At 35.5% G+C, this 24422-nt stretch overlaps 3 protein-coding genes across 6 annotated transcripts; all 3 read left to right on the top strand.

Moving 5' to 3' along the window:
- The first annotated feature begins 3550 nt into the window (after positions 1-3550).
- On the top strand, positions 3551-7158 carry LOC104815627 (protein Brevis radix-like 3). Its single transcript, XM_010544102.1, has 6 exons — positions 3551-3954; positions 4141-4314; positions 4672-5042; positions 5740-5872; positions 5978-6273; positions 6870-7158. The coding sequence occupies exons 2-6, from the start codon at positions 4180-4182 to the stop codon at positions 6946-6948; spliced, it is 1014 nt and encodes a 337-aa protein (XP_010542404.1). The 5' UTR covers positions 3551-3954; positions 4141-4179; the 3' UTR covers positions 6949-7158.
- A 509-nt stretch (positions 7159-7667) lies between these two features.
- Positions 7668-13338, top strand: LOC104815628. Of its 4 annotated transcripts, none has more exons than XM_010544103.1 (10): positions 7668-8069; positions 8622-8665; positions 9109-9280; positions 9635-9767; positions 10194-10756; positions 11081-11420; positions 11553-11820; positions 12003-12095; positions 12317-12763; positions 12863-13338. In XM_010544103.1, the coding sequence occupies exons 1-10, from the start codon at positions 7892-7894 to the stop codon at positions 13208-13210; spliced, it is 2586 nt and encodes an 861-aa protein (XP_010542405.1). In that variant the 5' UTR covers positions 7668-7891; the 3' UTR covers positions 13211-13338. The 4 variants fall into 4 exon arrangements, with proteins under 4 accessions (XP_010542405.1, XP_010542407.1, XP_010542406.1 ...); XM_010544105.1 differs by having other exon boundaries at positions 12866-13338; XM_010544104.1 differs by having other exon boundaries at positions 11084-11420.
- A 6499-nt stretch (positions 13339-19837) lies between these two features.
- LOC104815629 (protein BIG GRAIN 1-like B) lies at positions 19838-21164 on the top strand. Its single transcript, XM_010544107.1, has one exon. The coding sequence runs from the start codon at positions 19987-19989 to the stop codon at positions 21073-21075; it is 1089 nt and encodes a 362-aa protein (XP_010542409.1). The 5' UTR covers positions 19838-19986; the 3' UTR covers positions 21076-21164.
- The last annotated feature ends 3258 nt before the right edge of the window (positions 21165-24422 follow it).

The raw sequence follows: 24422 nt of genomic DNA on the forward strand, positions 1-24422 counted from the left end.
GGGAAACTATAGCGAGAGGCGGATCGCTATACACGGGACGGGACGAGAGGGGTTTGATCTAGTGCGGTCGGGTGTAGAGATTGATCCAATCTTATTGGGCCTTCGTCTGTTGATCCGTCTCTCTTTGGGCCGTTATTGTATTTGAGCCTACCTTAACTGGTCTTGGACCAATCCCTATTATCTCGATTGCTTCTATTTTAATTATAAAACATCGATTTATATGCACATATTTTAACCAAATATTTACAAATGGGCATATATTGTTAGAATATTTTTTAAAATTTACTCGGTTAATGTGATTCAATATTTGGTTTAAATTTCAGATTTTGTTACGTTAGTTATTATTGAGTCATTATCATTTAGTGAATGGGTCTAAATTAAAATTTCTGTAAAATTAGGGATACATATGTAAATAACAAAAGTTTAGGGGTGGACGTTTCGGTTCGGCTCTTCGGATCTGGACCGAACCGAACCGAAAAAACGGTACTTTTCCCGATCCGAAACCGTCTTCAATTTCCGAACGGTATTATTTTTAGAGAACCGAATTTTTCCGGAACCGAACCGAACCGAACCGAATTTTAAAAAATCCCGAAAAACTAATATTTTTAAAGAAAATCTATCTTTTTTTAATAAAACTCGGAACCGAACTGAACCGATACCGAACCGAATCGAACATAATATAAAAACCGATTGGTATCTATTTTTGTAAAACTGAAAAAACCGAACGGATCCATTCTCATCCCGAACCCGAACCGTTTTCCGAAACGTCCAACTCTACAAAAGTGAAAGTTAGTCTGATGGACAATTTTAAGAAATGCGAGAATCTAAATTTCAATAAATGGGGTCCCTCTATATACATAAAATTCCTAAATTTTTCATGCATTGAGAAATATAAACTATACATAGATTCAGTTATACTTTTATGTAATTTCTTATGAATACTTCGTGTTGATTGATTTACACCGTTTTATAACATTTCACATATAATAACTTATAAGACCAATATATATACATGTACATTTGCCCCCGTCAAATTCTAAAAAGTCGTTTTTTTCATAACGAAAAGATTGGGTTTGTACCGTAATGAATTTCGTCTGTCGCTGAATTTTTAAAAATTATATTTATGTTATATATATATATATATATATATATATAACAATTTTTGAAGCGGAAATGATGTTTTTTAAACATATACGAGGAATTTGGATAATGATGTTAGAAATGTGTACTTAAGCAAAAGGGTTTGTAGGCTTAGCTGGAAAAAACAACTCTATTAATAATTTATTATTAATTAATAGTTATTTTAAATTAATTATATTCTTAATTGCATGTCCCATCATTACTTAGTTCGTGTTTAGGGTCACCGCTTTCTTTTGCCTTTTTTTCCCAGTTTTGAAGATGCGGTGCACTTATTTGTCGCCATAAAGCAAGGCATGAAGTCTAATGCTTATAATTAGTAATGGATATTTGGGCTCCTTTTACAATAACATATAATTTAATTTAGTGATAAGAAATATATTCAATTAATTTAAAAATCTTGTTAGTTTTCAATACAATTACACGGGGCATTATCTTCAATAATAATTTTACAGAAAAAGATTCATGTAAGCAAAAAGGAAATCTACCTCGGAAAATCGATTAAGAAATATGAAAGAAAAAAAAAATCAAATTTAAGATGACAGATCTCCAGTGGGAATTTTTGTTCCTTTGTCCCTTATTAAATTAAAAAAAATCAAAATATAATTTTAAAGAAGATTTCTGTTACTAAATTTCAGATGAAAACATAATTTTCATACATTTTTTTTTAATCAAAACGTATAAATTTAAATTAAACAGGCATATATATATCTGAATTGAAATGTTCATTTCTAACAAATTTAATGCCACGAGGATAACAATACGAAACATAACAAATCTTAAATTCAGACAACAAAAGAAGACACTCGGATTCGTGAAAAAAACCACATTGGTCGTTCACGTGGCAAAGCAAATTAAAATATTGCAAGTATCTCATCATATCTTGCTGTAAATTTTTTTTTATATATGATTAATTTTCGTTTCAAACCCTTTAACGATTAAATAAACAAAATTCCAATTGTTGAAATACCTAACGATTATAATTCCACGGTGTAATTAATTCCCTCGCCCGTTGCGGCAACGGTTGCTTCACGGCTCTCTTGTGACGATCGGACGTGTAAAACGGGTATGGGAAAACACGTCTTTGCATGTAAATTCTTAATATTAATCTTCAACAATATTGTTAAACTTACAAACATTTTTGTCATAAACAAATTTGAAAATTATAAAACTAACATATTTCTATCTATTAAAATTACAATACACGTTTTTATTTCAAATACTAGAGCCAATATTAAATTATCACTTATTTTAAAAAAATGTAAAAACAAACAAAAGCTTTTGTGTTAAAAATGTAAAAACTAATTTAATTTTTGTATTTAATTACATATTTCCATTGATTTTTTTTTCATTAACAAAACAAACCATAGAGATGGGTCACGTGATTTGTGGGTCTTATAGAATGGATCCACATGTGCACCCTCAAAATACAAAAGACAGGACAACATATATTATACATTGTTTTATACATACATCTAAACGGAAAAAAAAAAAACTAGAATTTGAATCTCTCTGTATATATGTATTATGTATATGTATTGGGAGTGCCAAGAGGGTGAAACTGAAAGTTATGGAAGTGTTGGGGTTAATTGAATATTTTTTGTTTAATTTATGTCTCAAGTCATAATAATGGCTTTTGAACTATGAAGTGCTCGTACGTACAAGGAAAAAATGGACAGACGAGACGAGAGATTCCGTCCGAGAGGTCAAAATATCGGCGAGCACCAGGAGCCAACGAACAATATAGCGACAACAAAAATGTTCGGCGGACACGTGTCGTTCTCTCGCCACTCGCAAAAAAAAGTATATTTTTTTATGAGTTATAATTTTTTTTTATTTTTTATTTGGTTAAAGTTATAATTTTTTTTATCATTCAACCATTGTATATTTTTTTTAAAATTCGAAATAAATACAAACTTTTAAGAATATAGACAATAATACCAAAGGTATTTCTTATCGATACAAATTATGTTTAAATTAACTTCATGATAAATTATCATATGATTCAAATTTTCTAATCTATTTCAGTCCGATATATTTTATCGTATTAATAACAAAAAAAATAGTTTATTTTCTGTCAAAATTATCAGACTATTTTAATGATATTATATATATATATGTTTGTTAAACCAACATACCATATTACATAAAATATAAAATTATATATAGTACCGCGCCGAAATAAAACACTAGTCTCATTCACATGACACTATGGCACATAACATAGATTACATGTTTTTTTTTTGTCTTTTATGTTTGAATATAGATACATTTATATATATTTAACTCTATTTAATAAATGGTGTCACCAAAAGGAATCTGAAAGGGAAAAAAATTAAATGGCTTATGGATACACAAAAGGGAATTTAAATAGTTAGCAAACACGATATTCAACTTGTGCGTGTAAAACTTTTCCAGTGTCCAACGAACTCCAACCCCAAAGCTCAAAGTCTCTCTCTCTCTCTCTCTCTCTCTCTCTCTCTCTCCACATTCAGCTTTGGGTTTCTAGAGAGAGACACACTCATTCTCTCTATGTCAGCCTGAAGCCGCAGAGACCGAGCGCAAGAGAGAGATTCTGGTGCGACTCATATCTTCGTTTTGATCTCCAGATCCTGCGCGTGCCCTAATTTCTCGGTCGCGTAACGGTCATCTTCAGGCGCCGCCATCCGAGCTCTCCTATGGTGGTTCTGCGTTTCAAGTTTCCTTATGGATCTCTATAACTGAGAAAAAAAAGTGCTTTATTCCCGTTGGAGAAAGCAGGACGGAACCGGATAGCTCGAATTTCCAGCGAGGGCTGTAGTACACTGGGAATCGTCTGTAAGTGCAAAGTGTGTGTGTGTGTGTGTTGTTTGTGTATGTATCTACGTAAGTGAATGTGAAGTGTGCGAGAGTTATGGCCGCGAATGGATCAAGGGCAGTGATGGTCTTTCCTTGTTTCTTGATTTTTTTTAATCTGGGTTTTCATAATCTGATCTGGTTTCTCCTGCTGTCGCTTGATTTCAGGTCCATTTGATTTTTCTGGGTCCGTGGAAAAGGAGAGAGATGCTGACTTGTATTGCTTGTTCGAAGCAGTTAAACGCCAACAATGGCGGATCTAATCGCGAGAAAGAAGAAGAAGAAGACGGAGTTGTTGCGACGCCCAGGACTAAGCAGGCAATTAAGACCCTGTCGTCCCAGGTAGAGCATCTCTCTTTTCGGTCGCTTTCAAAGAGCTGTTTGGTTTCAGGGAAAACGACGGAAAAGGAAAGGAATTCTGGGCGGGACCATGTTCGTTCAATTGGTTTTTGCTTGGAAGCTTAGAGCAAAAACAAGAAAAGTTTGTCGCTACCGTTTGTTTGAGATGGAACTCTTAGTTTTCACCAATCTGATCCTCGAGCCAAGTTGGAAACTTTCCACCGTTTGAGTTCCTGATCAAGTTTCCTAGATGCCGGATTTGTTCCGGAAAGAAAATCACGTTTGCTCTCTTAGTTACACAATTTAGAGCCAAAGCATATAAATTCTTTGATTCTTCCTTTGTGATTCCTGTTCATTCAGATAAAAGACATTGCAATAAAGGCATCGGGGGCATACAAAAACTGCAAACCGTGTGCTGGGTCATCATCATCAGACAGGAACTATGCTGATTCAGATGCTGCTTCGGGTTCTGGAAGGTTCCACTATGCATACCGAAGAGCAGGGAGCGCAAGCTCAACACCGAGGATTTGGGGGAAGGAAATGGAGGCTAGGCTGAAAGGGCTTTCAAGTGGAGAAGGAACTCCAGCTTCCATGAGCGGTCGGACAGAATCCATTGTGTTCATGGAGGAGGATGAGCCTAAGGAATGGGTTGCTCAAGTTGAACCTGGCGTTCTCATTACCTTCGTTTCATTGCCTCAGGGAGGGAATGATCTTAAGCGGATTCGGTTCAGGTAATTGTTTTCAACGTAGACCATTCTTGACAACAGTGTAGGATTTGGAACTGAGATATCATAACATTGTGGCATGTTTCTGATGTCAACTCTTGGTTGGATTGATCTGAAATTGGAGACAAGGATGAACGTAACCATAGACCCTTTACAGTGTCCTATCATAACCATATCACGCTCTTTGCTTGTGCTATGACTTCTTGATCTGACTTTGGGAGTCGATTTGTGTTTTCTCGTGACAACCTTGAGTACAACAATTGTCAATTTCATCAATAGCGAGAATTTTTGTGTTGGGATCTGGTGTTTCTTGCATTTTTTTTACAGTCCAAAGACGTGGTCCCAAATTCCCCCTTTCACACCATCCGAGAGAATTTGTTCAAGTTTTTTTTAGTTTGGGACTCTCACATTCCGTGCTTTCGATTTTACAGTATTTTGGTTTCTTACATGGGCACACTTGGTGAGAATTTGCTCTGTTTTTGGTTAAATTCACATTACGTAGTACGTACATGCAGTTTCACAGTATTTCGGTTTATAATTACACATAAATTCCTGATCAGGGCTTAGATTAGGACCGCGGATCTTGGTCAGGATTCCTTGTTCTTGCTGATTTTCTTTTTCGACTGTTAGCGCCATGCTATCTGTAAGTATTGAACCTGTGGATCGGAGGGGTTAATATTCAGTTTCTCCTCTTTTTTTGCAGCCGGGAAATGTTTAATAAATGGCAGGCTCAGAGGTGGTGGGCAGAGAACTACGATAAGGTGATGGAGTTATACAATGTCCAACAGTTCAACCAGCAAAGCGTCCCGCTTCAGACTCCTACATCCCAAGATGAGGTATTGTCTGATACATTATCTTCTTCCATGTCCGGTCATCGTTCTTGTTTTATAAAGCTCCATTATTAGCTCACATGAATCAAAACTATGATCTATGTTTATAAGTCTGCCAAGGAAAGTCCTGTAACTCCACCCCTGGACAAAGAACGTCCTCGGAACGTTCCTCGCACGGCGGCGGGAATCGGATACTACGAGTCTACTGGTCTTGCCTCGACGCCAAAACTCTCTAGCAACAAGACCGAGACATCATCGGTCGACGGTTCTGTAAGAAGTAGTAGCTATACATGTGATGCAAGTGAAGACATGGAAACCGAATGGGTGGAACAGGACGAGCCTGGAGTCTACATTACTATCAGAGCTTTGCCTGATGGCTCTCGCGAGCTTAGACGTGTTCGCTTCAGGTCTGTAAAAACTTTCGATCATCTACGTTTTCTTTAATTAGACAGAGATTTAAGATTAAGAACCCACATTGATTACACCACACAATCCACTTCTACTTCCTTCCCCATGATGATGATGATCATGGAGTTTTTAACCATTCTAGAATCAGATTTTAACAACTTCGACATACACCATAGGAGCACTAAGGCCAGTGCACGCACAGCCACGTACAACTAAGGGTGAGTTCGGATCAGGTATCCAAGATGTTTGGGCCATCTGGATCCGAATCTGTACCCGAGTGTCTCGGGTCTCATTAGAAATTATCTGATCTCATACCCATTTGATCAGATAACTGAAACAATACTCGGGTACCCGCACCCGAGGAGGCTTCTATATAGAGCCCTAGGTTTTTATGCAACTTCTTTATTTACTGAACATCAAGTCGCCGTGTTTAATACCCGTCTCAAATCTAATTACTCAGACCCGAACCCAATTTTCTGACGACCAAACCCGATCTCATCTTATACAGTAGTCGGGTAACTGAAATTCGGGTTTTTTGGTCCAGCACTACAGGCCGTACTTGCTCATCAGGACGGTATTTTTACTTGTTTTGCAGCCGGGAGAAGTTCGGGGAAACGAATGCAAGGTTGTGGTGGGAGCAGAACAGAGGTCGGATACAACAGCAATACTTGTGATTCCCCCCCACCCATTCACTTTCTTTGCTTCTAGGAAAAACCAAACGCAGAGACCAGAGGGAGAGGGCTAACTTAGTTTCAGTTTTCATATGTCTGTGGGGAGCTCTTCTGTTCTGTTCTTTCCCTTTTTTTTTTTTGTCTTTTTTAACATATATATGTTAATTATTGTTTGGGTGGATACTACTATATTGGTGTTATTATTGTTATTTATATGCTACATTATATAACAAATTTATTAATTTCTTTGTTAGAAATCAGCTAACGTAGTTTCAGTTTTCATTGGGTTGGTGATTGTGGAGCTCTTGTGTTCCTTTTATTTTTGTTTTGTTATTTTAATATATATATATATATATATGCCGATTATAATTTGGGTGGATATTATTGCCGTTGTTATTAATTTTGCTGCATTATAATTTTTTTATTATCTTTACTACATATCAACTATAATGTTAACTAATTGAGCTTATATTGATATATGGATTTGACAAAGCCTATCTTTTTATCAAATGGCATATGCTAATCTTTTAACGTTTTTTTTTTTAAAATTCGAGATTACATATATCAAAATAAAATAAAATGTGCATTTACAAGTTTTATATTTCATCTCTCGGCCGTAAACTCCAAGGGTGAAACGGTCATTTTGACATTTTTGAACTAAATTTTCCAGTATTTGACTTTGACATGTGAGAAAAACCCTCAGATTTCCAAACCCCATATTACTTACACTTCCATCTCCTCTTTAAATTATTCTCTTCTGAACACGAAACGAAACCCTAGTTCCCTATCTGATTTTAGGGTTTAAGACCAATCATGAATCCTCTCTGACTTGCCCAAATCTTAATCCCTTTTTATCTGATTCTCCAATCGGTTCTCGTCTGCTGTCTTTGGGCTTTCATTTTCGACATTTCTGATTTTTTCGATCCGACGGTGGTTCTGGTCGGAGATGGTGAGCGGTTCCAGAACCGGGGGTAGTTCAGCGACTGGAATTGACGAGGGAGTGAGAAAGACGATTAAGTCGATACAGGAAGTTTTGGGTAATCACTCCGACGCCGATATATACGCCGCCTTGAAAGAGGCTAACATGGACGCTGACGAGACTGCTCAGAGGCTGCTTCTGCAAGGTCTATCCCTGTCTCTCTCACTCTGTTACGTCTCTGCTTTGACGGCAGCTAGGGTTTTCTTTCCTCCGGCATACATTTTGTTTCAAGGGTTGTCCTTTTTCCACAGGTTTCTCATTTTCGTTCGAGTTCTTATTGGGATCACAATGAATGCTGCAGCATCTTGTTGTTGTCTGTGTTATTTACAATCTCGGGTTTCAAGTTTCTTGCTCCTAGAAAGGAAAAATATTGCGAAGTTTTGTGTTTTGTACTTTGCCATGTGTTGATTGTGTTTCAGGGACTTGTGAGATTTTTCTAATTAGACAGATGTTTGTGTTAGACTTAGACCCTGTCCCCCATTCATATATCTGCCATACTTTTGGGAATTATGAGCTATTATCTGTATGGATTATGGAATAAATTTTATTCAGTGGTTCCCAAATTTCTGGTTGTGAGATTGAATTTTGTTTCAGATTTTTTTCCTATCATAATGCAAATTCTCCTTGTGTTTGTTGTTCATTTTGGCTTTTAGCATAGTTCAAGTTTTGGCTTCTAAAGCTCTTCTCTTTGTCTCAGATACATTCCATGAGGTGAAGAGAAGAAGGGACAGGAAGAAAGAGGTAATTTCGCAAACACATGGCACTGTCTTATATTGTATGTCTGGCTGCACGGATGAGGAAGCCGGTGGTAGTGATGGAAGGGTTGATAGTTTCAGTTGCAGGTCTGGTCTTACATCTCTAGGGTGTGTTGCTGCATTAGTTTTGGTCTATGTTAAGTGAATCTCCAAAGCATAATTTACTTGTTATTAAAATTGTATCTTTTTTGGTGGTTTCCAAGTAATTTGGAGAGAGTGAAAGATTTCAAATCGTTTTCTGTCTGCTCAGAGATCTACTGATCCCCTGACCCATATTTTGAATCTTTGGAAGATGATTAATCTCTTTTTTCTCTCTGTGTTTGGGTTCATTTTGGAGGTTAGCTTCTTTGGATGTTGGTCATGTGAAAAGGGGTTGAAGCTCTGTCTTATATAACTTCATATTGTTCAATTCATGTGCTTTTGGTTCAGGATGCGGTATTTGATGGTCCCGCCAGTAGGGAAAAACCTTCTGATGATGCTGACAGTGAAGTGAAATTTCGAACTCAGCCTGAACGTAATGTTCGTAGAGGAGGCTATAGTCGTGGTTCTTTTTCACGTGGCACTGCTCCTCGGCATGCATTTTCTCGGAATTCTACTGCTGGTAACTCAATACCATGTTTATTCAAGTATAAAATTTCTTCTGTGTGTATGTGTGAAAGTCTCTTACTTGTTTTACTTATTTTTTAATCGATGCACGAGGAAAATGATCATAGAACTGTTCTGCCGAATGCAACTGGTTGCAGGATATGAATTTCTCATTTCTTGATCACCCCCTGATCAAGGAAAATGGTTTGCTCGTGGTGCATATTATGCTTACATTTATACAGATTCAAATGGTTTCTACATCTTTGGAATGATGTAGGAGCCTCAGTTTTCATGAGATCTACTGACGATATCCATAGAAGCTTTGGTTTGTTCGATTTGTGAATTGATGGTTAGTTTCTTGCTAGTGCAGGAACAAACAGAGAGTTTCGTGTTGTTAGAGACAACAGGTCTAATCTGAACGTAGATGGAGAATTGAAGCATTCTTCTACCTGGTCTCCTGTATCAAACATTGACAAAATGCCCACCAATGTGAATGAAAAAGGGTATAATTCTGTTAGCATATTCTATCTGGGCAATATTCTAATTCTAGCTTATTCTGTTAGCACTTAGCATGCCTTGTTATTTTTCTGATACTTGTGGAACGACAGAAGTAATGCTTTCTTGGGTTGTCAGTGTTACCTCAACAGAAAGTTCTTAGATTAGTTAAGTTTCTTGCTAAGAGTTGGGAGGTTAAGATTCTTGGGAGAATATGCCATCTTGTTATGTGGCAAAGGGCTTTTGGGAGCTGAGATGGGATAAGTATGTTATTCATGTTCAGTGCCCCAGTGCAGTTCTGAGTAAATAATGGATTAGGAATGATTTCCCTTCATCTCGAGTGTCCAACAAATTTTTTATTGCCCTTTATTGTCAGCAGAGAGTTCTGTTGAAGAAGCAAAGCATGAACATGGTTTTGTTTTATGATTTGCCAGCTCAGCAGGTGGCTCAGGCAATCAGCAGCCTTCTGGAGATCGAGATTCAGTTCATATTTCTGATATATCTGTGAACACACAATCTAGGCAGCCTGATGGTGATGCTTCATTGCCTGGTGCTAGCAAGAAAGAACACTCTAAGGAAAAGCAAACAGCGCAAGATGCAACTTTGCCATCAAGCAATTCTGTTGTTGGGGTATATTCATCTTCCACAGATCCAGTTCATGTGCCATCTCCTGATTCTAGATCATCACCTATTGGAGCTATAAGACGTGAAGTCAGGGGTGGAAGTTTTGCTGGAAAATCTTCAGAAAGTGTTGTCAAAGATTCGTCAACACCTGCTGGATCTTTTCCACGTGCACCTCTGAGAAAAGATGGGGCTCCACAAGCATACCGGCCGTTTTCCCCAATTTCAAAGTTTGATAAACTCAACCAAACTACTGGACGAGAGTCTGTCTTGCCGAGTGGTGCTGCTGGTAATAGATCTCTCGTGAACAGTCACCATGGCAATAGAGGCAGTCAATATGTTAGAACACAGCAGCAAGCTGGTGGTCATCAAAGAGGTAACTTTCTTCATACATCTATGGGTATTCATGAAGTAAATGGGTCATAGTTGTAATACTTCGAGGAAGCTTGATTGATTCCTGCTACCATGTTACATATAAAAAATGGAAGTCGCTATTTCCTTCATTTCATGCACGCTTTTTAATCAGAGACCGTTTGATTATTAGTTAAAAATCTCTGTAGTATTCTCTTCTACAGTTCCATGAGGTGTTCTATTCCTTTTTGGATTTGTCTGTTGAAAAAAGCGGTTGCAATAAAGTTTTTTCTTATGACTATGAATACTTTACGTTTTGGTAGACTTTATCAACTTGACTTTTATGCAGCAGTCTCACAGAACAAGGAGTGGAAGCCTAAATTAAACCAAAAATCTTGTGGGAATAATCCTGGAGTAATTGGAACACCTAAAAAGGCATCTGCTGCTCCCGCTGATAGTTCTATCAACCTGGAATCAGAAGCGGTTAAGTTGCAAGATAAGCTTTCACATGTTAATATCAGCGAAAGTCAGAATGTCATCATTGCAGAACATATCCGTGTCCCAGAGACTGATCGGTGTCAGCTAACTTTTGGTAGCTTTGTGCTGGAGATTGATTCTTCCAGGATCTCAGCATCTGGATTCCAGGAAGCATGCTTGCCAGAAGAACATGAATGTGAATCTGCTCGTAGGTATGTGCCTGTAGTGGTGGTTGTTTCTGCATTCTGCATTTTGGATAGAACATGAGACTGTTGCAACATTTGGGTACCAATGGTTTCTCTTAGAGAATATGTTCCCAAGTAACATTGCAATATTTATGACAGTTTGCAGCTTGCTCCTCCTGAGGCTTCAAATGATGGTGCTCCGTGCACCATGCCTGTTGCTATTCTTGATGAACAAGTTATAAATTCTGGATCTGGTTCTGGCTCGCCATTCTCAACAGCATCAGAGCAACAATTTCCTGAACAAAAAGAGGATTCTAGAACCTCTCAGAACTTGGATGAGTATGCAGGGATCGAATTGCTCCATGGAAACAGTCCAACTTTAGAGTCAAAACAGCAGCAAGATACTCATACACTGCAAAATTTTTCAGTGAGTATCTTATTGTTGCAACTTTACAAAATTCATAGTGATATTGTTGGTCTTGTAACTCTGTTCTGTATGTTGCTTGATCTCAGATGATATCCGCAAAAACAATTGCAAGGACTATATACCTGTTAACAACTGTTTCTGGTAAAGGTTTTATCTGATTATGTGCATTTCCTCTCGAACAGGCATATGATCCCCAGGCTGGTTATGATTTGCCGTATTTCAGACCTTCAATGGATGAAAACATTCGGGGTCAAGGATTTCCATCTCCGCAGGAGGTAGTTTTTCTCTGTGTTGAACTAAAAATCAAGTTGATGCAAACTAGCATAGTCTTAGTTTCCTTCTATACCATTTTAGAATAGATACATGAGCTCCTGAAATTCATCAGGAAATTATCCATTTTTGAATACCATCTTTATCTGTGGCACCAATTGTATCTTGATTTCTTGTCAATTTACAAGCCGTGAAAATTAATCATGTCCCTGTATTTATGTGACAGGTACTTAATGCACAAAACACCATCCCTACTTCCACAATTCCAATGTTACAGCAGCAACAAGCTCAGATGGCACAGCTTTACCCACAGGTTCATGTTTCTCATTTTCCAAACCTTATGCCGTACCGTCAGTTCCTCCCCCCGGTTTATGTCCCCCAAATGCCCATGCAAGGATACTCTGGTAACCCAGCAGCATATGTGCACCCCTCGAGTGGCAACAGTTACGTTCTGATGCCTGGAGGCAGTTCTCATCTTGGTGGAAATGGCATAAAGTATGGGATCCAGCAATTTAAACCGGTCCCAACCGGTGGTCCCATGGGTTTTGGGAGTTTCAACAATCCTAATGGATATCCGATTAATTCACCCAGCATAGTTGGTAACGCTGTTGGGCTTGAAGATTCGTCACGTATGAAGTACAAAGACGGAAGTATTTACGTTCCAAATCCTCAAGTAAGGATGAGTGTGTGTTTTCTTTTGACAAGCATAGGAGTTTTTGCTTGTTAGCTTTCATTCATTCAAGTTTGATATGGTTTTTTATTGATTTGACAGCAGGCTGAGAGTTCTGAAATCTGGTTGCAAAACCCAAGAGATCTGACTGGTCTACAATCTCCACCGTATTACAATGTTGCCGGGCAAACACCTCACGGTGCATATTTATCAAACCATACAGCACATCCATCTTTCGATGCTGCTGCTGCTGCGGCTCAATCATCTCATATGCAATTCCAGGGCCTTTTCCACCCGACTCAGCCCGGTGCAATGGCGAGTCCACACCATATGGGGCCTGGACTGGGTGGTAATGTTGGAGTTGGGGTCACCCCCTCTCCTCCTGTGGCTCAAGCGGGAACTTACCAGCAACCTCAACTCGGTCATATGAACTGGCCAACAAATTATTAACAAATCTAACTTGTTTTTACATGTCTAATGGAGATCATAATAGCCAAAGAAAGTATTTTACTCTCCTTGTCAACTGCCAAACTCTGTTTATCTTCTTTATTGAATGCATAAATCTGTTTTTAATCACTTTTCTACCAATGGTTGTCTGCTCCCAGAATCTCTTCTTTTACTGCCACAATCGCAGGTATCAAGCATAGATGCACCGTGGATCAGTTCTCCCAGACTTGGTATGTTTCTTTCCATTGAACCATGGCCTTAACATAGATATTGTTGCTCTAGTTTTGGTCAAGAGTCAAATTATTGTGAAAAGCTGGATGGTATCCCTGCAATGCATGTGTCTTATGCCTCTTTTGGAATCTGTCTCTTTTCTCTTTTTTACCTCTCCTGGTGGTGATCTGATTTTTGTTTTGCCCCATGAAAGGGTTCCTTCCTGGGGATGTGAAACATTTTGTTGCTTTGGCTTTCCTGTTGTTATCAATATTTTGAGGCAGGGAGAGAGAGAGAGAGAGAGAGAGAGAGAGAGAGGAGTTTGTGTAGTAGTAGTTGTTTCTGTGTCCTCTTTTTCCTTAGTGTGCTTTTCTTTCTTGGGATCCCCAAACATCTTATGCTTTCTTTTGCCTATGTTTCATGCCCCTTTCCCTAATTTTCATAAAGCACATATATTGGTCCTTGAGCTTGACTGGACTCTTTGCATTGCCTGATAATGTGAACCAGTTTTAATCATAGTATAGTATATACAGTTGTAAATGTCACAGACTGTCAAGGTGTGTTTTTAGATTTGATCATGGATTTGATAACCTTTTATGTATATTGTTTATGTTATTGTTATTGTTGCATACCCTGGCATTGGTACAATGCCATTATGACAGCAAACAGATTAGAATCACATTCAGAATTTTTTATTTTTTTATTTGTAATGACATTTTGAGAAGTAATGCTTTGGGTTAAAGCTAGAACCAAGGGGCATGTGCCTACTACTACCCCTTTTGCTTAAAGCCTAATTTGTACGGACACTTGAAGTTGGTTTTAGCTTAAGCACTTGAAGCTAATCTCTCCCCTACTCTGTTGAAATGATTGCTCTGTTTGAGATTCTTTTCTTCGGCTTCAATGATTTGGAGTAACTAACCCTTTTATCTTTCACCTTAATTAATGTCATGGATTTGAAGAGTGATTAGACAATTCCGTGGAATGTTTTAGAAGCATTTAGCCAAATCTGAATTAAATAAGATCATAATCGAAAAACATTAAATGAAAACAGATTTTTTTTTAGAAAATGAACATGTTTCTATAAATGGAAAATTGAATTGAACCAAGTAACACTCGGATTAAGTCGAATATTGGTATTAAAACTAGATTGATATAATTTTTACGAATTTCAAAACAAAAAAAAATTCAAACCAAAAAAATAATCAAACTAAAAAAATAACTCAGTAGGGGGTTATGTTAGATGGTGACCCACGTGTTTAATGAAGCCTTGAGGGGAGAATGATGGGCAATTAGTCATTGTCTTCCTAATTAGGCTTATTTACCATAATAACCATTTTTTTTAATAAGTCCAAAGTTTAATGATATTAGAGATTGGAGAATAATAAAGCATGATTTGTTACTTTGACATCAATCAACATGTTGAAATGAAACTGATGCCTTAGACTTGAAGGTTTAGTTTTGTATTTGGCCATATTAGCCTACACATGACATTAGGGTGTGGTTTGGTACATTGCCTTTTGACTTTGTGACATAACGAATACAATATGATGCGCTTACACGAAGTTACACACACACATACACATATACACATACATATACACACACATACACATATACACACACACGTCTTATGTGTAAGAATGAATAGTAGAAGTGTACGAGCAAAATGGGTCCCGTTAAAGAGAAGGCTATAAGTGAGGAGTTTCGTGGATTTGAAGGGACGATCATATGTGTGTGACCTTCTCTAAATAAATAAAATAATGTAAATCGTGTATATATATATATATATATATATATATAAGTACATAGGATATACGTACGGTTGCCAGACTATATATATATATATATATATATTCTATGTCGAATTAATCAAATCGCGCATCTCCTTAATCTGTACTCATGCCTTCCGTTATTTATTTATTTATTTAATTATGTTACCTAATCACCTACGGTGGTTATTAATCTTATTGTTAATAACAATATTATTATTTTATCAATATTTGTGTCCCTCTTGAAAGAAAAAAAAAAGAAGCTTAATCTTAGCCCACGAGAGTGATCATGATGCAAATGAGCATCCATTAACTTTTTAATCATGCATTCTTTCTACTCTCTCTGAAATATTGTTTATTTTTCGTGAAAAGGATAAATTAAAACTTTATTATTTTAGAAAACGTGTTGAAGTTAAATACAAATTATAAAATGTTAGAGATAAGGTAATTTTATACTTTTGGTCCTTAATACATATATTCGATGACCATTTCTGTTAAAATATGTAATATCTTGAAGACCCACACCAGGCTAATTCGAAACGGATTTTAACCGAAGACAAATATTAAAAACAAAGAATAACAGCGTAGAGTTTACGGATATACATACATACATACATACATACATACATACATACATACATACATACATACATACATACATACATACATACATACACACATACATATGTACATACATACACACATACATATGTACCATCATCTTTGTTGTGGTCATCATCATGATGATTGGTACATTGAGGATATGAACCGAACGTATGCATATATATATATACATATGTATGTATTATACCAAAGATATTGCGGCTGAAAGTTACAAGAAAATTATATAATATTGAGGCTCTTTTCGTTAGATAACTGTATATTTTTTATTTAGCTTTACATATCAATCACATGCGGTCTTTGATTACTATATTAATATTTTTCGTACAAACACATCACACGTTAAACTTCTCATTATATATATCTTCCATATAACAATTTAAATATCTCCGTAATGAAACCTGCGTTTTAAAATTTACCGGATCTAAAAAAATTTATTTAATATGGATTGTAATATTTTTTTTATTAATAATACTAATTAAATTATCATCAAAATATATTATTTTTAAGTAAAAATAATTATTTTAAAAAATTCTACCGGTAGGACATCCTATAATTACACTGTTTTCACCTACATCTACGAAGATATAATTATACGGTTTAACATTTATGCATGGATAAAATTGATATTATATTAAAAAACACAAAATGTATATTATACATATATATATACACGAATTATAAATAATTTTTGTATTTTTTTTAATTCTCATAATAAATTTAATATTTTTAACTCATAAAACTGCAAGCTTATTAATATCGAGAAAACAGGAAGGCATGGTCTGCCATTTATTTAATAACTAATATATATATATATATAAAATTATATTTGATTAAGTGGAAACCAAAAGGTGAAAATAATTGGGGACAATTAATGATTTCAAAGTAAAATGGTAAAAATAAAGGATTGTTTTGTGGGAAATAGAAGACAAGATAGGGATTTGGACAGTGAAAACAATCCAATTGGCTAAATGGAAATAAATAAAGAAACGGAAAAGCAACATAAAAGAGTTATAAATTACCAAAATTTGAGCAGAATCATCATGTATCCTGGTGACAAAAATATTCAAAACAATTTATATAATATTTAAATTTCGACAGCGAATCTAAAAACGATGATGATAAATAACATGTAAGATATATTTTTTTATAATAATATATGCTTAATTAATTTTGGATATTTTGAAATTTTGGTTTCGAATCTTTTAGTTTTGTAAAAAAAAATCGGGTTTTTATTAAATTATTTTTAAATGAGATTCAATTAAATATATTTATTATTGAATACGATATAATTGTTTTTATATGCCTAAATCAAATTAACAACCTTGTATATAATTATCAAATAGATATTCCCGTTTAGGTTAATGAATCTTAATTATATCTTTTATGACCTAAAAATTTCAAAATTTTATTATAAATCGTATTATTTAATTTTATTGGTCGTATAGGTGGAATTAATCAAGGAAAAATCAACACTCCTTTAATAACTATTAAAAAAAAAAGTTAAGATAGTGGTGGGTCACTTTTGTATAGTGAAATTTAGGCGATGTTTACTGTACGAGCTGCATAATTATAAACCTCTTCTCTTGTAATAAAATCTGATGTTTGTTATTAAGCCTTAATTACATGTCCTAATCCCGCTTTCCATGTCTAATCAGCGTCATTATACTGTTGGTTTGCTGATGTTTTGTCCTGCTAATTAACATTAATTACCATATCATTAATATATGATGTCTTTCTTTTGTTTAATTATTTTCGATTAATTTTATATAAAATTTAAGCAACTTGAGCATAATAGATCAATCTACCCCGAAGATCATGTGTGATTTCCCTTTGTCTGCTTTGCGACGAAGAACTTTTCGTATTTATGGAGATAAAATTAATAAATATTTGTTTTATTTTCATTGGCGTGCGAGAAATTTTGTGGTAATATTACGAAAATAATAACTTGAAAATAAGCGAATCCGAATATAACCGAATCGAATCCGAATCGAAACCCGAATTGGCCACCCTAGGTGGTGGCTATGGTTTCGTAATCTTTTGATTCGATTGTTTTTATTTTTGTAAAATATATATCTACTTAGATTTTATACCGGATTTTGTTTAGTTGACTTCTATTCGAGTTCAATTTTTATTAATAGAAATATTCTTTTTTTTTAAACATATTTTCATTTAAAAATTCGTATTCAATCTAGATAACATTATGATATGTTATTCGCTGCCAATTAAAAAGGGTACGGAATAATTTGGCACAATTTTGATGCAACATATAGTGGTTTGCAAAATTATTGATGTTCATGAGACTGTTGCTTGCTTTGGTGTTATGTTACAAAAGGAAAAGGTCAAATTATGGGTTCGAACGTCTTTAGCCCTCAAAAGCTTCTTCTAATTAACACCATATTTCATTTCACAATTCATCAATTATTTTTATTTAAAAATATATATATATATATCATTCCAAAGAAATTCCTCCAAATCTCCAACACTTTCTTTTTCACATTTGCCGTATTTTATTTGAAAATCCGTCCTCTAAATTAGTTGTATAGCCTATTTTATAAGGGTACAAGCCAAAAGTCCATTGTTGTATTTTATAAAGAAAATATGTCTTGTGGGAAAATACAAAAAAAAAAGGCTAAATTTTTTAAAAGTGTGAGATAAAAACAGCCTAATATATATTTTCCAAAAACTGTGGAGTTTTTGTTGGTTTGAAAACTTAAGTACAAGTCCTAGCCATTGTTATTTTTGGAAAATATATATTAGGCTGTTTTTGCACTCTTGTGGTGTTTTTATTTTATTTTCTGTATGTTCGTATTTCAGATTTTACTTCCCATTTATATGTTTTTGTAAAAAAAAAAGTCATCCCTTTTTTGTGTAAGTGAAAATATTTGTGTATATATATAAAGAGTGTTTACAGTAGATTAGAATACTAAAAATTGTTTTAAATAATTGTTTATTATCATCAAATAAAAAATATTATAATGATAACATTGCAGTTTACACAGTTTAATTAGTGCCTAAAAAGAAATAAATGAAGAACAAAGATGCTGTAATGGACCCAATTTCAATATTGAATTTGCTGTAATTAAGAATCTCATATCATATCTTCCATTTTGAAGAGAAAAAAAAATGCAAATGAAAATATTAAAAAACAACCACACTTATCACGAAGGAGAAGGAACAACTTTTCTCCTTTTGAAGTAGGCAACGATTTAAGTGAATCTTTTGGTCGTCGTGTCAAAATTTTTTTTTTAAAAAAAGGCAATGGTGTCGTGTTCTGTTCTGTAATGAAGATATGAAAATCCCTTAATTATTTAGTTAAGACAAATTTCTAAAATCACCATTTTGTCGCCACGTCATCATTTACAGCCTGGCATCTCGGAATAACGCTTAGAAAGTTAAATCCTTCATGAACCCCCGATTTTTTTTTAAACAAATATTTGGTTTTCTGCAATGATAATAATTCATAGTTTTTTTGTATAACGAGTTCATTCACTTCTTCGACCGGACTAAATCTATTCTAGATCCGGAATCAACCTTTGTATATGGGCTATTTTAGTTCATAAATTACATCAATTTCCACCCGTGAAATCGAACGCATGAATTGAGAATGATTTTATCATCTTTCATCCACTGGATCATCAATTGTTGGGTATGATAATAATTCATAGTTACATATAATATTAGAAAATTTCACAAAAGACACGGGTTTTGCAACATGAAAATTAAGAATGAAAAACTAAATTTGTTTATGAGTCCAAATCTAAAACGTAGAACTGCAAACAAATACTTTATCAAAATCAAAAATAGATAATTAATGAAATAATAACTATTACCACATTAGGATGAGTCTCGCGCGTATTCGGACGGGAGAATTATAAGACGAAGAAAAAACATAAAGTAATTTTTGGGCCCGAATAATAAACTGTCGAAAATGCCACGTGGCAATGATTACAACTTGTCTGTGATAAGACCCCGCCACTCTTCCCCTTCCCACCCTCTTTTAAAACACACACCGCCAAAGAGGCTCTTCTCCGTCTCCTCACAGGCAGGCGTGCCCTTCTCCTCCTCATTAGCCATTACCCTCTCTCTCTCTCTCTCGACCTCCATTACTGTGCTCTCAAGCTTTTTCACACTTTTCCAACACTATCATCCCTTCTTCATCTCCATAAAACCTCGTTCATGGAGCCCTGGGATCGACCAAAACCCTCCAGATCGCATGATCGTTTCCGAAGCCGCAGAGATAATCCTTCCTTCTCCTCCACTCTCCTTGACCAAATCTACCGCTCCATCGACGACGACGGCGACTCCATGAGGAAGAACAAGCAGCTCCACGACGACAAAATCCTCCCCCACCGCCGATCTGTCGCCGCCGATTTCGACAGATCCGCCGCTCCCAGGAGTACGGACTCCGTTTTCTTCAAGCACTCCAGCTCCAGCTCCTCCGATTCCAGCGGGTTCTCCTCCTCCGAGTCCGATTCCTTCTACGGCCGCTCCAGATCGTCGCCGGCGAAACCGATTCGGACGGCCGTTGAGAGGCTCGACCGGTCACCGGTGCAGATTCACCGATCCGGCGTCCAGAAACAGGAGCTCGGGAGCTTCCTCAGAACGAAATCGAAGGCGTTGAAGATGTACAGCGAGTTGAAGAAAGCGAAGCAGCCGATCTCACCCGGTGGTCGCCTCGCTAGCTTTCTCAACTCGCTCTTCACCGCCGGTAACGCAAAGAAGCTGAAGAAAGTTTCCACCGCCGGTAACGCAGCGTTATCCTCGTCCACGTGCTCCTCCGCGTCGTCATTCTCCAGATCATGCTTGAGCAAAACGCCGTCGTCTTCCACCGGAAAATCCAAAAGATCCGTACGGTTCTGTCCCGTTAGCGTTATCCTCGACGAAGACTCGCGCCCTTGCGGCCACAAGAGACTGCACGAGAAGGAAACCAACCCTAACCAAAGCCGCAGCTTCAACCTCGACGAGCTCGAAATCCACGCCATGGAGGAAAATCGCCGCGTGATCGAAGCCGCCAAGGATCTTCTGAGAAGTTACCAGATGAAGAAGAAGAAGAATGATAGGTCGTCGACGGAAGATACACGCAACGTCGGCGTTATCGCCATGGACGAGGACGAAGATGACGCGGCGAGCTGCGCGAGCTCCGATCTGTTCGAATTGGATAATCTGTCGGAAATAGGGATCGAGAGGTATAGAGAGGAGCTTCCCGTGTACGAGACCACGCACCTGAGCACTAATCGAGCCATCGCCAGTGGCTTGATCGTGTAATAAATGGTTAAATCATATGTTCAATGCTAATTAGTCAATTTTCTTGGTCTTAATCTATCATTAGTAAAAATCGGTTTGGGGTGTTTTAATTTAGTTAATCCACGTCAGATAAAATTATTTAATTACATCCTTCTTCCAAATAACTATATATAATTACGGGGAAGTAAATTATAAATGGAGGTTTAAATTTTTTTAACTAAACTATATTTACGGAGTTTAAATTTGAATGTAAATGAAATTATTGGGTAATTAATCAGGTGATTAAATTATTCAAAATTAAAAAAGCGGCAATCTAAGGAAGAACCAAACGGAAGAAAACGGGGAAATCTTCGTAAGGTGGAGATGAAAAAAAGTGAAAGGCAGGTTTTCCACCCTATTGTCATCAATTAGAAGAACAAAAGCCATCAACTTTTTTTTTCCCCTCTAACCTAATGGGATCCACCAAAAAAAAAATTATAATCATTATTCGAATTTCACTGCTATAAATACTATTCATATACTTTATTAAATCATTCATTTTGCAGTTCAACTTAACTATTCTCGTTGACACACACATCAAAATATGTACGTACATGCATATATACACTATATATATGAGGAACATATTATACTTATTTCTTGGTTGAAACTTGACACGCAATAAATGGCCTTGCGAATTTACAGAAAAAAAACTTTAATATATATATATATATATATATATAAAGAGTTGCTAAAGTAATAAAATTTGTTGAAGAGAGGGTAAATTTTGTGGCAGACAAGGTTGGAAGCAGGTTTTCTTTGTTTCTTTGTCTCTATCTCTCTTTGTGATGTCTTAAGTGATTAAAGTGTTAAAGATTTGATTTGATGCTAATAATTATGACCATTAAGATATAGGAACCAAAACAAAAAAGAGTGAAAAGAGAGAGACACACACTACACGGTCTCAAATTTCATGGACAAGAGTATCCGATATATTTGATTCTTTGCGAATTTCATTATGTCCGAATTTGATTGGCTTGTTAATTATAGCCCTAATTTAGCATACATATATATGTATATACATACATACATACATACATACAAACACACACACATGACATTAAACAGATGCATTACCATACGGCATAATACGTATACCCTAATTAATATCATAATACACAGTTGAAAACATCAAGAAAATTCTATTTTCATTGATATTAATAATCCTGTTAAAAAAAGAAAGGATATATTAATTTAGTTTTACTATTAGTAATCCTATATAAGAGATTAGATAAATATTTGGGGGACCATTTTTCCTCACCTTTTCTTTTGCTCTTCAACTTTCTTAATTAATCGATTAGTTTATCTATTTATTGCGGGAAATTTCCGCGTACAACAGTCTAATTGAGATCTTCCTCGATTAAGTAGCCCACAATCCGGATTATAATAATGTTAATTACCTAATTTAAAAAGGATTTTTCGTCCTTTTGTATATTGCGTGTGAACATATTCCTACATATACATATATATATATATATGTATATATGTGTGGGGAGGGATCCTTTTGTTCACGGTGGGTGAAGTGCGGGAGTTGCAAAGTGACAATCTAATCATGAGAGTAACGTGCAAAATTATCACATTAGTTCCAAAAATTGACACTAATGACCAAAATTAAACAAAAAATATATATTATTGTATGGGTCAACATTTTTGTTACAAAAATTCAATGGACCGTTAGAAATCTATAAAATTTATAAAGAAAAAAAAAAGAAAATTGGGAACCTATCTCCCAAAATTTTGTTTATATACGCACTCACAACTATTTATAGCCGTTGATAACATTTGTTGTTTGGATTTTATTTAGAAACAATTTATTTTTGTTTGATAACAATACAAACATACCATGGAAATATATATGACTGATATATATATATCCATCAATCCATGCAAGTGCCCACATACACATATATATAAATTATAAAATACATGCAATTGTCCATGAATGATACGTAAGAACCCTTTATTAAATATTCGATGCATACTTCTCGATGGTGGGAAATGTTTTAATTGAACAAAGAAATTAATGAGGAAAACAGATCTTTCGTTTTCCAGTTGTTTGGGTGTCGACAAGAAGTTTCGTCACGTACGAATCGATACAAGACATGTACAGCTACACTTCATAAAGCTTCGTGGACAATAATACGTACGTACCGTTCATTTGCATGCATATATAATCACATTTTACGTAATAATAATTAATAAACATCGATCATAGGGGCATACTGTGTCGCTCAACAACCATGCACGACTCGTCCTTCTCATGCATAAACCAGCTATCTTACGTGTGAACTAGGGCTTACTTCAACCCCTACCACACACACACATACACATAATAAATACAGCGCTCTTTTATTAATTAATTATTTCGTATGTGTGTATCTATACATTTATACTAGTATGTGTATATGTACATGGACAGTTGTGTTCGCACGTGCATGCCTTCGTCGGATAGTGCATGGTGTGTGATAAAACACTTTGAAAGTCAATTTTTTTTTCCACATATATATGCATCGAAATCATTAGAGAGCATCGACGATTTTATAAGCAGAGATATGAATCATTGCGTTTTCCCTTAGTACGTGTTTTGGATCTTAAAATATGTTAAATTTACAATGGATGTCAAATATATATATCTTTTTTTGTCGGGTTTAGGTTAACTGTTTTAAATAAAGTTGATCCAAATTTCCAAATCTAATCTAGTCAATGATAAATCAAAGAAATTTGGTCTCATATAAATGGTAATATATATATATATATATATTTGTCTTGCTGTATATATATATATTGGTGGATGAACATCGTCTCTGCGTATTATTATTGCATCGCTAATGTGGGGATGCTTAAAAGAAAACAAATTTGAAACCAGCTGTGACATGGTGGAACAATGGAGGAGTCGGTCCAATTAATACCCAATATATCGTTTTTGTTCAAGGATAATCAAAAGGCATGTTTTGATCAATTATTTGTAATAATTGCATATTCTATATATGTATGGGGGAATGATCATGAAAACATAATAATAGCATATAATTTTCTTATATTTCTTCCACGAAGATATTTTTATGTATATACGAAAATTATGAAATTCGTGTTTTATGAGCTAGAACTAGAACGATACGGTATTACGAAAAATTAATCATAATTTCGTATGCCTCGAGAGTGTGTGTGTGTATATATATATAAGGAAATGAAAAAAAAAAGATGGAGCAATTCGTAAAAACCATATATATAATAGAGATGAGACCTGAAGATCAAATAAGACCAATGATAAGGAGACACGTGGCGATTACCAGCAGAACAAAAGAGGGAGACCAAAACAAGTGGATATG

Source organism: Tarenaya hassleriana, unplaced genomic scaffold (genome assembly GCF_000463585.1).
Source record: "Tarenaya hassleriana unplaced genomic scaffold, ASM46358v1 Cleome24, whole genome shotgun sequence".
Taxonomy (NCBI): Eukaryota; Viridiplantae; Streptophyta; class Magnoliopsida; order Brassicales; family Cleomaceae; genus Tarenaya; species Tarenaya hassleriana.